Source organism: Oryzias melastigma, linkage group LG10 (genome assembly GCF_002922805.2).
Source record: "Oryzias melastigma strain HK-1 linkage group LG10, ASM292280v2, whole genome shotgun sequence".
In the NCBI taxonomy this organism is placed as follows: Eukaryota; Metazoa; Chordata; class Actinopteri; order Beloniformes; family Adrianichthyidae; genus Oryzias; species Oryzias melastigma.
The window spans coordinates 17,048,070-17,064,748 of record NC_050521.1 but is presented as its reverse complement, the minus strand read 5'-3'; the positions used below and the strand labels follow the sequence as shown (position 1 = coordinate 17,064,748).

At 36.8% G+C, this 16,679-nt stretch overlaps 1 protein-coding gene across 1 annotated transcript; it reads left to right on the top strand.

Moving 5' to 3' along the window:
* Nucleotides 1-8,668: 8,668 nt before the first annotated feature.
* si:ch211-153b23.7 lies at nt 8,669-16,352 on the top strand. The gene is made up of 7 exons (XM_024282948.2): nt 8,669-8,974; nt 12,115-12,268; nt 13,408-13,551; nt 13,701-13,826; nt 13,913-14,152; nt 14,395-14,520; nt 15,370-16,352. Exons 1-7 carry the CDS (start codon nt 8,814-8,816, stop codon nt 15,589-15,591), a joined length of 1,173 nt encoding a protein of 390 aa, XP_024138716.1. The 5' UTR covers nt 8,669-8,813; the 3' UTR covers nt 15,592-16,352.
* The last annotated feature ends 327 nt before the right edge of the window (nt 16,353-16,679 follow it).

Sequence of the window (16,679 nt, the reverse complement as noted above, 5' to 3'; positions counted from 1 at the left end):
AGAACATGAGCTTGGTTCTGCTGCAGTCCTGTGTTTTAGAGATTTACAGACCAAGACAGCAGGAGAGTTTATGTCACAGGCAGCCTCCAAGTGTGGATCAATACTTGACTTGATTATTGATAAATTCATGACATGGTTTCTGGACTATAAATATCAGAGTTTGAATGATGCTAGTTACAAATGTGGACAAAAATGATGCCATCTCTGGAAAAAACAGAAAATAAATTCACTATAGAAACATGAAGGACTGAAGTCTCATGGACCCATAAGAGGTGTTTGGGTTGTCTGAGCTGTGTCATATGCATCTCTTCGGAGGTTCACCTGTGCAGGTGTTGGAGTTTTGTGGGTTGTTCAGGATAATTGAGGGTCAGAGACAGGAGGTTTGTAGAAAATGGAGCGTGCTTTTGTTGCGTGAGCAAGCTCTACAGCAGAGCTCGCTAGCATGCCACAGAGGAGTTCAGTAGCATGCTATAGTGGAGCTTGCCAGCAAGCTACGCTGTCCATCGGGCAGCTGGCTAGTGAAGCAAGCTAACCCACTGAATCCCCACTTGAGCCAACATGGGCAAACACAGGTGGAACCACCACGGAGACCGCAGACAAACCCAATCGGGGCCCACATTCTCTGCCCACTCTTATACCATATGGGGCCCATTTGGCCTTGCTGGCTTGTGACTAAAGAGCCGGCCCCACTGGCTTTCACGCCATTTCCCCGCCAGTCAGCGTTTGTACCACTGCTTACAGCGTCTGTTTAGCGGCTGGGAGTGGGAGGACACGCTTACACGCGATTAAGCAGTGCTCTGGCAGAGGAGTGACAGTGGAGTGGACTCTGGGGTGTGTATCACTGCTATTTTGCATAAAGTTAGCGAGTGATATAGCCGTCAAATCCTGTGGGACCGGACCTTAAACCATAAGGTGTGTCCTCTAAATAACATCAACACAGGTGACTTTAGTCTTGAAATCAGTCCATCTGCCTGTTCAAATTGTGACTAAAGTTCCTGTGCTGTTAGATAAAATAGCATTTACTATGCAGATGTATGAGATTTGAAAGAAAATCCGTTGAGCATGTTAAAGATAAAGACTGTAGGACCATCTCCATGCAGCTTGATGTTCCTGTGACCAGAGCTGCAGATTGCTCAGTATTGCATGGTCCACAGGACTCCAATCAACCTCTCTGGAAGTGACTGCAGGACAAAAACTGAGATCAGACTGCATAGATGGCTAATATGAATGATGCCAAAAAGCTCAGAACAACCTCCAAATACATTAAAGGTGAACTCCAAGGTCAAAGTACATCAAGATAGAACTATTTGATGCTGTTTGAGCCAAAGTGGACATAAGTTTTAGCTTCACTCCTTGACCTTCTTAAACAAACTTCATTGAGAATATGCATGAATAAGCTTGAATGTAAAATACTAATAAAATCTATGCACTGCACATAAAGTGTGATTGTAAAAAAGTAACGAACGCCAAAAGGAGACACGAGATGGTAAAATAACACCATCTTATTTGATAAATTCCTAGCTTTACATTTCCCCTCGAACTTTGCTGCCCTGGATGTTTAATGCAGCTTCATCCCTACACAATTCAATGCTTCGGCTCTGAGCCAGCTCACAGATTAGATTGCAGGAGGATGTGAAAAAAATAAAAAATAAATTAAATACATTCTCACACTGCAGCTTTCTATTATATTAAACACTTTTGTAGTCCTGACACCCACACATGCTCGTTTATCTGTGCAATTTTTAATATACACGTCCACTCGCCCGCAAGATTTGTGCGCTGATTGATGTTTGTGTAACTACCCTCTCAGCACACACACACTGGTGTGGCCTTTTGCAGTGTGATGTGCAGAGCTACTTCACATCAGCAACATTTCTAATTAATTGGAAAAGATCCAGACAGCATTTTACTATAATTCCCCATCACAGTGTGACTGTATGCAGTAAAAAAAAGTAGAAGGATACTTCCTGTGGTCGGTTATAGTTTGTTCAGCTAATAAATCGAAAGTTATAACTACCAAGCAGAAGCTGCACTCAAGTAAATAAAATGTTTCTGTTAGAGAAAACGAAGAAAATAAAGCAAGAAATAAAATAAAGACAATGGAAACCAATTTGATCACAAGTGGAACTCACCTGAATAAACAGACCAGGTGAGATTATAATAATAATTTAAAAAAAAACAGGTTATAAAGTGCTAGATGTGTTGTGTCATGACTGAGAGAAAGAGTCATGTTCAGAAACAGGCTCTAATGAGCTCCCCAACACTGAAGGGCAAAACTGGGTGACATTAATACTTAATAGGAACATTACTAGATTTCTTAATGGAGAACAGTGAGCATATCTGAATGGGAGAAGCAATTAACTGTAAGTGTCAAATTTAAACTTTACTGAACTTTAAATCAACCCATCTGCCACATTTGAGATGCAGAAGGAAAAAAAAATCAGAACACAATTAAGAATACACACATTTATTTTCCCCTTTCATATTAGGCCAGTAATTTTCAGTGAGAAACACATTTATCATTTTTTCACATTTTATTTTCTAGTCAACTATAATCTTCAACATATTTAAGAAATTAAATAAACTTTTAAAATTGATCATATTAGCAAACTTTTGCAAGAAAAATTTTTCTTTATTTTTTTAGTTTCAAAACGTCTTTATTGACAGCTTCTTTTTGACACTTATTTTTTTTTCTACCTATTTCATACACCAAAAGCCGAAAGATGGTATCAAATGTTTAATTAAAGAGCCTTTTATATTAAAGAAAGCCTCTGACCTCAAACTGTCTGAGTCTGCATGCTAACACTCCCTCCTTCACTGGACACAAAGGATTCATGCATCACCTTTCTCCCTATTTACCCTCCTTCTCTTCTGCCTTCTATGCAAATCTTTTATGCTCCTAATCATAATGAGTTTGAGACTGTGCCCTGCATATGAAACAGAGGTGTAATACACAGCTGCTTATTTGTGAATTTGCGTGAAACAACTTTTCTGTCAGGCCTCAGTTAATGATTCCAAAACAGAGCATAAAAGATAGTTTTTGCATTAATCCGGAATGAAAAATGAAAATGTGCTTGTGTTTCTTGCTCCTATGTCACTTTTTATTCAGCTTTTTACATTGAAAGAAGTACAACAAAAAAAACGTTAAATCACAAAACCAACCTTATCTATAAACCACGTACTTACTTATCTTACTTTTTTGTTTAATTTTTTGACCTTCTTTAATAAAAAAGTGGTATTTTTAACACGTTCTTGTGGCATTTTTCTCTTGATGGAGGAAATTTAGGCTTAAAATAGGAGTAGATGATAAAACTCAGCTTGGTAAATGTTGTAGTTGTTTTGTAGAACTATCAACTGCAAGCCACAAGCTCAGTGCTCCGCTCAGTTCTGATGAATCCACTTATATACAAATAGGTTAATCTGCATCTTTGTTTTCCTTGTTCAAACTGGCATTCAGCTCAAACTGTTGCTTGACATTTAAGTTGCACTAATAATTTAGGTTGGGGTTGTGAGTGGTTGTGTGAAAGAGCATGTAAATAGATGATGATGGGAAATGGGGGCATGCTCACCCACAACTCAGAGGCAAAGTTCTAATAAACTAATACTGATTGGCAGATTTTGATTTTCAAACTAAAACAACAACAAAACAAAGAAGAAAAAAAACAGGAAAAAAAGAAAAAGGAAAAAGAAAAAATGCAAATTAGCCCACACTCTATCTTGAATGCAACAAAAGATGTTCAGAGTTTAAAAAAAGGGCTTTGGATGAAGCTAAAAGCTTATCAAGTACATTCCTTTGTTCTTTTTCAGACTAATTTAAATATACAATAATCTCATTAACTATACTGAGCTACATGAACAAAAAAAAACAGAATAAATTTAAATCATGAAAAGAACAACGGGAACAATTATGTACATTTATATATACTCTAATTCTCATATATACATATAACAATCAACATCAATTTCTCCATATTTATTAATTATATTACCTTAAATAAATATATTTAATCATGAAAATGAGACAAGCTTTTGATTTTGGCTAAAAACTTCATAATCATTACTAAAAGGCCACTTTGAAAATAGATTAAAAAAATAATCAAAACTTAAAATAATATCAAAAGCTGAGGACATATTACACAAATATGTACAAACATTTATGCTATAACATATACATTAACTGTAAATATTAACATATACATCCATGACATTTATTTGCCAATTTTTGACATCCATAAAAGTTTACAGAGTTCAAATACAAGAATATTTTAAAGCATTTCTGTCAGTGGATAAGTCATTTGAAAAAACAAATGGAAAAAAAAATTCCATCTCTTTTATCCTGACCTTGTTTTACCGAAGCCAATTGAACAAATGCGTCTGCGTTGCCGTGTTAAATTCAGTGTGTGAGCTTGTTTCGGATAAGACGGCGTATTGGCTCGGATATAAACAAGCCAATAATTAGAGTTCTTGTTAGTCATTACATCTATCCCTGACCCGTCATTTATCGTGTGAATGTTAAAAGGGGGCAAATCCTTATTTTTTCCTCTCATTTTAAATGACTGTGACTCACTTCCAGGTCTCTGTGGAGCAGATAAGCTTAGTGTGCGTCAGAGTTGGAAAATGTAAAAAAAAAAAAAAAAAAAAAAAAAAAACAGCAGAGGATTGACTCCTGCTGTAAATTACATAAAAAACAATGTTTAAAAATGTGTTGCTATGTCTAGAAACAGCTGTTAAAGTAAACAATTAGTTGACGCTGCAGCCACTGTTGATGAGTCATTAGTAGCACAACACAGCGTTCCTATTAACAAGAATATTCTGATATGAGGAAACAATAAAAGCACAAAAATGTAGATTTCCTCATTCCCACATTTATTCATTAATTCTGAATTATGTAGATGGAGACTCCTGTGAACTGCAGAAACACCAGCTGTAATGTATTCCCCCTCCATCCCCAACAGTTCTTTTTTCTTCTTTGAGCTAATGAAGTGTTCAGTGTAGACATGTATAGTTAAAGCAGGTGAACTCTCCCTCATTCAGATGCCTCACACCATGTGACACACTCAGTTTTCTCTCCACAATCTCATGTTAGACCAAAAATCGATTCTTCCATCGAACAGCGGCCCATTTGTCCTTCGCTTTGACAGAAGCTTGGGTCAATAAAGGCACTGCATTGAAACTCCCTTCCAGGCTTTGCTTGGCACAGCAATTCTGTGACTGCAGTTCATGATAGATGTTACAGACATGTGAAAGGAAGCGCCGGAGAAAGTCTGAGGGGTTCTGGCCAGGAACTCCTTTTTCTCTCTAATTGCTGTCCGCTGTTGATCCTAATTTCCAAGCAGCGATTCTTCTGCAAACTAAATCTTCAAAGCTTCACATTGTGTGCTGCAGTCAGAAAATATTACAGGAAGACTGCACATGTGAACTGCTTAGCCACTGGAGCGAGATCTAATTAGTGCAATGCAAAACACCCTCACTGTGAAGAGTAATGTGTGGAGTAAATAAAAAAATCTTATGATTAATCAGGATTTGCTATCATTAAGATAATTTATTTATCTTTTAAGTTTACTCCTAAATGCACAAAGAGATGTGTTTTGGGCAAAATAAAATACTTCACACACAAACAAAAACTCATAAATAAAATTTCCACTTGTGTTTCAACATAGTTCTCACATCAAGAGAAAAAAGCTTATTTTGTGTGTGTGTGTGACATTAACTTTGTTTAGTACTCTGCTTTCCACACAGGACCACTGACAGCTCAGCACAGTTTTCCTGTGCTCTGCACCATAGATTGACACATTGAGGGTGCTGTAATTTATCTCTCCTGTATGGAACAGATATGCATTGTCATGGGGGTGACTTATGTGCAGCATATCAATTGGGATTCCTATCTTAGTGAGCATAAAGAAAAAGTTAAGATTTTTAAACCACTGCTTACATAGTTTTGTGTTTTCTGAGTTTGGGGTGTCATATCATATCATATCTATCTCCGGGGTTTAAACTCAATCGCAGAGAGGGCCAAAATCCAAAACACACCTTAGGCCAAACAGGATAAACATTTATTGAACACGCTAAAACATAATTTTTAAAACTGTAACTTTTTAACATAATTATGAACTAGATATATAGCATTACATGCGATAATGCTAGTGTGAATGCTGTAAGCTGAATTTGGCCGCTGTAGATGTTGAAATTGTTGGCTAAAAATGCTGAAGCTAATAGCTGAAAACGCTGAAGTTGATAAAAACGCTGAAGTTGATAGCTGAAATCACTGAAGCTAGTAGCTGAAAAGCTGAAGCTGATTGCCAGCCCATATATGAAATAATTGCCAAAATGCCAAATTATCCTAAAAAAACTAATAATAATAATAATAAAAAAAATAGGTAAGCCAAAAAAAGGCTAGCATGTAGCTGAAAAAGTAGCTAGACTTCATAAGATCCTAAAAACTGAAAAAAGCCTAAATTAGCCAAAAAAGCTAGCGTGTGAATTTTAGCCTAACTCCACAACAACCTAAAAACTTAAAAAACAGCCTTAATTAGCCAAAGCATCTGGCATGTAGCTGAAATATTAGCTAAACTCCAAAATAGCCTAAAATAAATCTTAGTAAATGCCAAAATAGTTCAAAAAGCTAAAATGGCGTTTTTTAAACTTAAAAACCATAACTTTTTTTTTTTCTATTTTTTTACCATAAAATGAATTAGAAAAATGGAGAAATATTATTCCAAAATAAATAAACTTAAACCTTAAATAACTTTCAGTATTTTCCTATCCATGAAAATAAATGTTATCAAAATTATACAAGTTAGAAATAAGCAAAAGATAACATCGGACCATTAATCAAAGTAAAATAAAATGATCTGGAGGGCCGGATATAATTACTCGGAGGGCCGGATCCGGCCCCTGGGCCTTGACTTTGACACATGTGATCTATATTCTCCTTTGATCTTCTTTGATAAGTCTTGCAAGTTTTATATTGAATCTTCTTTTGATTCTACCAGCCAACAAGGCGAAGTCGGCCCCATGTGGTTTAAAAGTGGGTAGAAAATGTGGGCTCCAATTGGGTTTGTGGTGGCCCCCACCTGTGTTTGCTCACATTTGTTTAAGTGGGCATTCAGTGGGCTCGATATGCTATCCACCCGCCTGGTGTGTAGCGTAGAGTGCTAGCAAGCTCCACTGCCCAGGGTTGGATAGAGCTAGCGAGCGCCGCCACCTTTGTCTGACAGAGCTCGCGGGGTCGCTGCCCTGGCTGCCAGACCCTGGGGAGAGGAGCTTGCTAGCACTCTACGCTGTCCACTACGTGGCTAGCTAGCGTAGCAAGCACTTAAGCCAATCGGGGCCCACATTTTCTGCCCACTTTTAAACCATATGGGGCCCACTTGGCCTCGCTGGCTACCCGGCTAGGGACAGGCACAAGCAAAACACCGGTTTGTGCCCTGCTGAGGCAACATTTATCTTTTTTTAAATGCCTGTATCTCTATTGTTCATCTGTCTTTGATTTTATTTTTTATGTATTTGTTGTTTTTGTGTTTGTCTGTGTTTTTTTGCGGGACAAACGTGGCCTTTACCCCCAAACCCCGCCCATGCTTATATCCGGGGGTTGCTGTTCATCAATAGAAAATATATTGAAACTCCGCAGATTTCCATGAAATTTAGTTGGAAGTCCCCCTTCTGCTTTCTTTGTATCATATCTCGAGTAGAGCATGAAAGTCAAACAAAAAGGTTCAGAGACCATTTGTCCTGTTCCTGTTACAGAAAGCAGTCTAAACCCGCTGTCTAAACAAAGCCTGTCCCTTCCTGTCATACTGCACACATAAACCTATCTCCAGAAATCTCCCCGAGCGATTTGAGTGTTAATGTGAACAGCTCTGTCTCTCTTTGACTTCTGAACTTAAATGTGAGCTTTGCTTTTCACTAAAACACCCTCTGGGTCCTGGGATTCACCAAACTTCAGCGCTTTCTAGTAAATCGGCCCACATTTACACGGTTACAGTGATCAGGGTTGAGTCATTAGTTAAGGGAATTACACAGTAGAAAACAGAGACTCAGTAAGACAGCACACCTTTGTCGTATTTTATATAGAAAACATCTTTAATTCAGGATTGACTTTTTTTTTTTAGATTTCTTTTTTAATTTCCTCCCTAAAAAATACTAAATCTCATGAATTACCAGTTGAATTTGTTAGTGCTGATATAACTTCAGCCTCTTTGAGATAAAGATAATTAAAGATTATTTAATTTGTTTGGTTGTTCCTTGAATCAAGACTAAATTACTAATTAACCTGATTAAATTCACTCTCCTCCCTCAGTAATAAGCATTCTCATACTTTGGATCCCCCTGACCCCGTCATTATGTGCCATGAATACATGTTTGTATTCACATCATCATTATCTGCTACACGTCTTACTAAATAACATCAAGCAGGAATTAGTATGTATGTATTCAGGGTTCCTATTAGAGCATTTGGGTTATTGTCTAGTGGTTGTTCAGGCAGACTTTGTTCATCACAAGCAGAGAATGTGAAGCCCCCTAAACCCCCCACTCTGAGTGGACTTTCCCACATTTTTTTAAATGTGATGTAATAAAGAGATAAATGAAGGAACGTGTCAAACACAGAGTTTTCAAACCACAGCGGGACAAGCCCCTTCGTCATATTGAACAGAACGGCTTTGTCCGTGGTGTCACTTCCTTTTTTCTCGTCATGTGGTTCATGTTCTCAGCTGCTTCCTCTTCTGCTTCACAACACTCACAACAGCGTTAGTGCTGGCCCCCCACAACCTTACTCTGTGTGGAAGAAATCCAGTTTGGTGAACTTCAGAACAATGTCCGCCGTGGAAGGAGAACTGCTGTCTTTGTCGACCTCTTCATCGTTATCATCCTCATCAGCAGCAGCAGCAACAGGAGCGCAGACGGACTCTTCACCTAAAAGTGAGAGCAGCCTTCCTCAGAGCCAGCAGGAACACGAGTCCACTCCAGAATTATGGTTTGTATTTTTGTTTACCAAATCTGCATCATTCAAGGTGTCATAATTAATACTAGATCTGTCATAAATCATATACTTTACAGTAAATTCAGTTTCAACATTTTTAATTTCACTTCTAAGAATTAATCTTTGAATACAAACTAAATGTATTTGAGATTAAAGTAGGACTTAAGTTGGTAATTTTCACTAAATGGATTCAGAAATGCTCTAAAGTTAGGCGACAGAGAGCTTACGTTTGTGCTGCAGTGTATGGAGGAGTAAAAAGAGACGGCGGAGTTTCCCTGTGAGATCATGGCCTTCACTTCATTTTTTTAAGGCTATTTTAATTTAAAGGCCAAAATGGAGAAAAAAAAACTATTGAGTCATATCAATATTTCTACCAAAATACTCCTTGTCTTTTAAGGAATTTTCTTGAAAAGAATAAAATAATTTATTATGTTACACAAAGAAACGTTCATCTGAACTGATTGAAAACTATTTTCTTTTATGTCAAGGCAGTATGACAATAAATCTCCAGAGATCAGATGCTTCTTTTTTGTGTGTATTTCAAGCACGTCATTCAGCAGAAAACTTTGTGAAACTGGGTCACATGTGGTACATCAAGTGTCACATCACTGGAAAGACAGAATCAGCGAGGTGTGATTCCAATAAGACAGCTGAAACGCCCAGCACTAACAAGAGACTGAAGACGGGTTGGTTAGTCCTCTTTTTGTCACACCTTGGCCTAAAAATAGTTTCCAGTTGTTGTGTTATTTAAACTTTGGCCCTCGTCCCACACTGTAGTGTGAATCATGCGGTTGTAACATCAGAAAGCTTTCACTGAAGTTTTTTATTTTTATTTTTTTATTTTTTTTGCAGGGAGTGATGGGATTTAAAAAAAAAAAAATGACAATTATTCTTTTCTTTAAATAAAAGCTGTTTCTGAAAAAGTAAAAAAATTAAAATTACTTAGGAATTTTGTGTTTTCCATCCTTGTCTGTTTGTGATAACCCGGTGAAAGTTTCTTCCACCCACAGATAGATCTTATTGTAATGTGCAACTGTTTTTCAGGGAGTTTCCTTCATGACATAAAATGTTTTGGGGGTGTTTCAGTTCCCTTCTGTGAGTTTTAGAGGCTTTCTGTTACATCATTATGAATAAAAAATGATGTAATTTTTCAGGAGAGCCTTGGAGTTACGGGTGTCTCTAAAGCCATCTCACTAAGACATTTTAATGTTGAAAGAATTAGACATTTTTAAATGTATGTTATGTTTGAAAGTGTGAGTTTTAGGTGAACTTATGCAGACATTTTAGTGATAATCAGGCAGAAACAAGTGAATTCTAGTTAATTTAGGAGGCTACTGCTGAAAATAATACACAGATGATTCATATATTCTACACATGAAGTTATTCATGGGTAAGTTTAGGATAGTTATCATAAAAACAACAAGAGTAGCATTAGCAGGGCGAAATAACTGCAAAATCCGGTCCTATGTCCAACAAATGTAATTATAAAAAATGTAAAACAAAGATCTTCTTATTGTTAAACTGGAAAACTTTTTTGTAGCATTTAGTTTATGTTTGTTACAATTTAAGAGGGGAATAAACCTTAACAAATCCCTGTCAAGTGAGTACCGGTACATTTGTAGTGTTATCCCATGTTTTTAAGTGAACTAGAAAAGCTGTTTTATTTATTTATTTTATTTAACCTTTATTTAACCAGGTGAGATATTAAGAACTTGTTATAACAATGACCTGAGATGTGCGACCATCATGTTTAAAAGTATATTTTGTTGAGTTTTTTTTAGCTTACAAAAGTAATTTTAAAAGATTAATTGGAAGAAAACTGCAAAAAACAAAAAATTCCAACAGAACATTAAAAACAAATATTTTGGGGGGAAAATTTAAACCCGAATAAAAGTTACAAACATTCACAAAAATAGATTTGGGGAAAAAATGCCTTTATCATGCTATTCTGAGACTTTCCTAGTAAATTCTAATCATGTATATTATAATATATTGCCTTTGCCATCTTAAAGAGCGATTTTATTATGAATAGAAGTTAATTTCACGATTTCCTTTTCCTACCACTAAGACGCCCGGATCTCTGAGATGTCTCTCCCATTTCACGACGTCATCCTAGAGCTCACGAAAACAACATCCGACCTGGATACGGGTCTATAAGGAATCCTCAGAGAATTGATCAAAATACCGCTTTGGGAGAATTTCTCGTGATGAATGAACATTATAATACACTCAAAATCTAAAAAAAAGTTCATTTTGCATGATATAAGCCATTTAACATGAACATATAGACAAATCTATGTCATACAAACACTCTTCTACAATGTAATTTCCATTTTTTACATTATTAATTAGAACTTCTTATTGTAGGAGTTGTAAATTCTGCTTTAATTAACTTTTAATTTGGCAGTAATATATACATTTCCTGTTTTTGCTGCTTTCACCTAACAATGCAGCTCTGTGAAATAGTACAGCACAGGTTTTTCAAAGCAGGACTGTGTACATAAGTGGATGAAAGCACATATTTGCGGAGGAGTTTAGCCTTAAGGGGGATGAGAAGTGTTTGCAGCTTGTGACTCTCGGTGGTGCTGAGCTAAGTGGCGTTACAGAAGCTCTAGCAGAGTTGTGAGCTCATGGATGACCCTCTGTGTATTTCTGCACTGTTGCCCCGTCAGCTACTTTTAAACTACAGCATCTAGCAGAGCAGGCCAAAATGATAGTAGCTTGAATAGTTAACCATCCTAATAGTTATTTTAACTTTTTTTTTTTTATTTCAGCAGTTCAGTAGAAATCAGTTTTTACTTCCACAGACATAAATGTGCAAATATATCTTATTGGAAACAGAGGCTTTGATTAGCCCAGAGAGCAGAAATACACTGAAGTGTGTGTCCATGTGTATGTCTGAGTGTCTGGAGAGCATAAAGCCACCGTACATGTGTGTGCGTGGGAGTGCATAATGGCTGCTGTTCGATTTTCTGTAAGTGCACTCTCTGAGCGCGTGGGCGTTCAAAAGTGCCCTGACTTTCTTTCCGACGTGTGTTTGCTTGACAATAGGAATGCTCCTCTAACGCTCATCATTAGGGTTTTATGCATGACACACAGTTGTCCTCATTCTTGGTGTGTCGGTCTGTGTGCAGGAGGGGAGACGGGCTGAACCCCACCGGTGACAGACTGTTGTCCACAGAGGAGCAGGTCACTCTGATCACCGAGAGCTTAACGGTTACCTCCACCGACCAGGAGAAACTGCTGCTGCTCAACAAGAACACGGAGCTCCGCAGGGTCAACAAAGAGGTGAAGAAAACCCTTCAACTCATCTCTTTATCGACCAGTGCATATGTATCTGAATATATATTTAAAAAATAATATTAACATTTTAATCCTGACTATTACATAATTTTAGTGAAGACTTCCTGTGATGTCATTTCCGGGTGAGCATAAACAATGCTCGATCACTGCTTATGCTGCTCCTGTTATTCCTGTTATACTTAGTGTTTTCTGGTTTAGTATCCCCAAAAACATTTTTTTAGAAGTTTTTCCTTCCTGAAAAAAAGGGTGTTTTATGATTGATTTTAGGTATTTGTGTACAATTACAGTTGTGATTACTGGTGAGGCAACTGTGTTATGATATTGGGCTAAATAACAGAATTGAATTGAAGAAAGATATCGAAAGAAGCAAATGTTGATGTCAGCCTATCCTACATAAAATATTTAACAACTTTAAACAAATCAAAATAATAAGAACAATATCAATATTTAACCATTCAAAATATCTTAAAAGTTTTTGTATCCTTTAAAAAGAAAAACAGTTAAACGATATTTGCATTGATTTAAATTCCAAATTCAAAATAATTGTTTTAATATAATTTAATAACAATAAATAACATCAAAATAATACAAAAGGAAATTACAACAGGTAATAAATGAAAAAGAGCGGAAAGTAGAAAACTCATATTAGTTGCCCTTATCACTAAATCAGCAAAAGTAAACCAAACAAAGAAAATTAAACTGATCTTTATATGAATATGAAGCCCAGCCCACATTTTGAATGCACATAAAAACATAAAGACATTTACATCAACAGTTATCTACACAAACCCTCATTTAAAACATATTTACCTACACAAGGTTCAGTGGCATTAACTACTTAAAGTTTTCTGATAGAATGTTTCTACATATTATCTATAATATTTGCTTAGCCTATCTGTTTTAATAATACTTTTTAAAGCAAAAATATGTAAGTTTATTCCATATGTTAGGACTGTACACTGAAATAAATATTTCCAATACCTTTGTTGAAGTTCTTGGCTTTCAGAAAATGTCTTGTCCTTTTAAGTTAAAATGACTTTGTCTTTTATTTAATGTAGCCTGTAAATTGATAATGGCGATAATTGATAATTGATATTTGTGATAATGGCGATTATATGTCACAGCTGATGAAGCTGAATGAGGACTGGGATCAGGTGTACCGCAGTGCCACTCTGGGTCTGCAGCACAGACTGGAGTCTCTGGAGTTGGAGAACAACGCCATCAAGCAGCTGAACAGCCGCCTGCTGCTCAAAGTTGAGCATCAACAGGTAAACCGTGCTTCAAGCACCCACATTACCACAAGTGACCTTTCACACTGACATGACAAGTGGGTGTAGATAAAGAGGATTTCCTGAATAGGCCTTCTGTGAAAGCGTGAGGTACAAACGGTTTGCATCTGCCTGGTTTTGAACTGCAGAGTGCAAAGGAGTATTATGAGCATGCACTGATGACCGAACTGAAGAAGAACCAGGAGCTGCAGGAGTACATACGACTACTAGAGAGCAAGATGCACCCAGACAGGACCTTCACACCCCTTAAACAGGTAATCATTACTGCGGTCCGTTAGTTTTTTTAATTCCACTCTGTACAATCTCCTTCATGAATGATGATGTCATGATCCCACTGCAGGCTAATGTTACTGGAATGCAGAATGGCTCCTGTCCGGGCAGTAATCCTCCCGGAGAATCCGACCTGCCGTGCACCCATGCCTCTAGATGCAACCCCTCATCCAGCTTTCTTCAAGCTTCCTCCAGCCCTGAAGCAGAGTGGCAGGGGAGGAGCCAAGACAGCGTCCCACTGGAAGAACTGGGAAACTCCCAGCAAGAAGTGCAAGACCTAAAAGAACAGCTGGATGCGCTAAGATGTCAGGTGAGCTTTTCAAAGTTTATCTTTCCTAGTCCATGTGAAGAAAACAAAAGCCAAAGCCAGGTCCCTGTTGCCGGGTAAAAGTCTGCCTCATGCACAGACAGATGGATCTTTAGTTGGGAGAGTGCGCCCCCATGTGGCAATTCTGTACACAGGATGTGCCTGCACAAAAAAAAAAATAAAAAAAAAAAAAAAAACAGGCCTCATTGCTGGCTCACTGCCATGTTAATGTATTTTGTCAACAGACTGAGATTTATGAAGCAGAGTTTCAGACTGAGCACAACGACCACAAACACACCCTGCAGGAAAACCGCAGACTGAGGAAGAAGAGGGAGGAGATGCGCCAGCAGGTGGCGCTACTGCAGGAGCAGGTAACATTCTCAAACTTCTGTCCCTGTAACATACTTTTATATACGTTTTATTCAACTTGTTTGTCTTTTTTGTTTAGTTTGAACAGAACCACTATAGGGATATCAAAAGGGGGAAAAAATACAGTAACTAAATAGATTTTATTTTCTAAAAATTGAAGTTAATAAAAAACACCAGTTAGTAACATGATTTTTTTGTTTCAATTTTTAGAAAAATACATTTTTTCCAATTTTTAGAATTTTTTGCGAGCACCAAAAAGTAGCCAGAAAAAAAATACTGACATTTATATATATATATATATATATATATATATATATATATATATATATATATATATATACATTCTATATTTTCCTAATTTTATTTTATTGTCCCTTCAGGGGCTCCATAGTTTCTATACATAGGTGTCTGTCATTGACTGTATATAAGAACTATTTTTACAGTAAATGGTGTCTGTTTGACTTTTTTAAAGAACTAAATAACATTCACAACTTGGAGAACATTGTTGTGTGTGTTTTTTTTTCTGATTAATTCATAAAAATGTTGTAAAATGTGAATATAGATAAACAATTTTTTGGAGGCATTAAAGGCTTTTTGGGTCACATTTTTGGCCTCCTAAATTGCAAAGAAAAATTTATGATGTTATTAAAATTTATAAATGTTAAAATTTCCTGTTTATTTTTTTGGATTTAGGGATTAAATCAAACTGTACACAAATGTGTATTTATTTTTTGATCAGTTAGAACTCTTCAAAAAGCTGTTCAGTTATAATTGTTTTTCTTAATCCCTCCAAGTATTTCAACTGACTTTGAAAGTGGCAGAAAAAAAACTTTTATTTTACTACTTTTCAGCTAAAGATCTACGAGGACGACTTCCGGAGAGAGCGGTCCGACAAGCAGATGCTGCAGCGGCTCTTGGTGCAGAAATCGTCCTCCAACAAGCATGCGGTGCTGATCCACCGCTGCAATAACCAGGAGCGGCTGCAGGAGGGCGACAAGAGAACGCCAAGCGGAGAGAAAAAAAAGCAACACCACCCTCTGTGCCCCAAACATCCCGCCAGAAACAAGGAGTGAGCCACAAATGAGAACTTGGTGCTTAATTAATACATTGATTAAGCACCAGGTTTGTTTTAATAAACTGACACTGATTGGATGTGTCAGTAAATAGACTTCTTTTTAATATAGGTGCTATATTTTATATTTCAAATGTGTCTGATTCGTCTGTATTGGTTTGATACTTCTCTGTTCATGATCACATGATGTCATTTCATTATCTAGTTTCCGATCTATGTTGAAGTCTTCCTGATGACTTTACGACGCATTACCCCCCTTGTTTCATTACATCAGCAGACGGAGAATTTCTTTGCAGTGACTTCCTGCTCCACACCTGAACAAGCATCAGATGTTCTCCACCTGAAAACTTCCCCTCTGAGGGGTTGTGGGAAGATTTAAAAAGTTCCTGCTAATGAAGGGCAAACTTGAGTCAATGATTTATTGATAATTGTGACACAAACATGTAGAGGTTACCTTGAGGAAGAGCGAAGCCTTTTTCTCTGTGTTCTGATTTAAAGATTTTCCCACCTTAGGGCAAATAATCTATTGTACTTATTTATATAGCTGACAGTGATTCAATTTATGAAGTTTACAAGTTCAGCTAAAATAGTGTCTCTTCTTGTTTATATTTTTGTAAACATTTTACCAGTTCACTTTTAGAAAGTTGGAATAAAACATCAAATTACAACTAAAAGAACTGATGTGTGTGAAAGTTTTGAACAAATATTTTGTAATTTATGGAGCAAAATATGTTAATAAACAGATTCAATTGAGGCAAACAATATTTGGTTTGGCTTGTTATTTCCATCACTATAAATGAGCTAACACGAACATCTTTAAAGCAGTATTAGATCTATCCAGCTGTCCGGTTAATGGATCTATTTTTCTGCAAGTGGATGCATAAAAATGGAGGACCATCACAACTTCAAGATTTTCCACATTTCTTTTTTGTCTTGAATTACTGCCATTTGAATAAAGGCATACTCAGAAATGCTTTTTTTAAGAGGAATTTTCTTTATAAATGTCCTCTACCTTAAGAAAAATCCTACAAGAACATGTTAAAATACCAAAAATCGTCAGTTTTATTGGTGAATGATGTAAATAAATGA

Coding starts and splice junctions, on each gene's coding strand:
- si:ch211-153b23.7 (XM_024282948.2), top strand. CDS start 8,814: ATGTCCGCCGTGGAAGGAGAACTGCTGTCTTTGTCGACCTCTTCATCG. Junction 8,975..12,114: donor GAGTCCACTCCAGAATTATG/GTTTGTATTTTT, acceptor GTCTGTGTGCAG/GAGGGGAGACGGGCTGAACC. Junction 14,521..15,369: donor TGGCGCTACTGCAGGAGCAG/GTAACATTCTCA, acceptor ACTACTTTTCAG/CTAAAGATCTACGAGGACGA.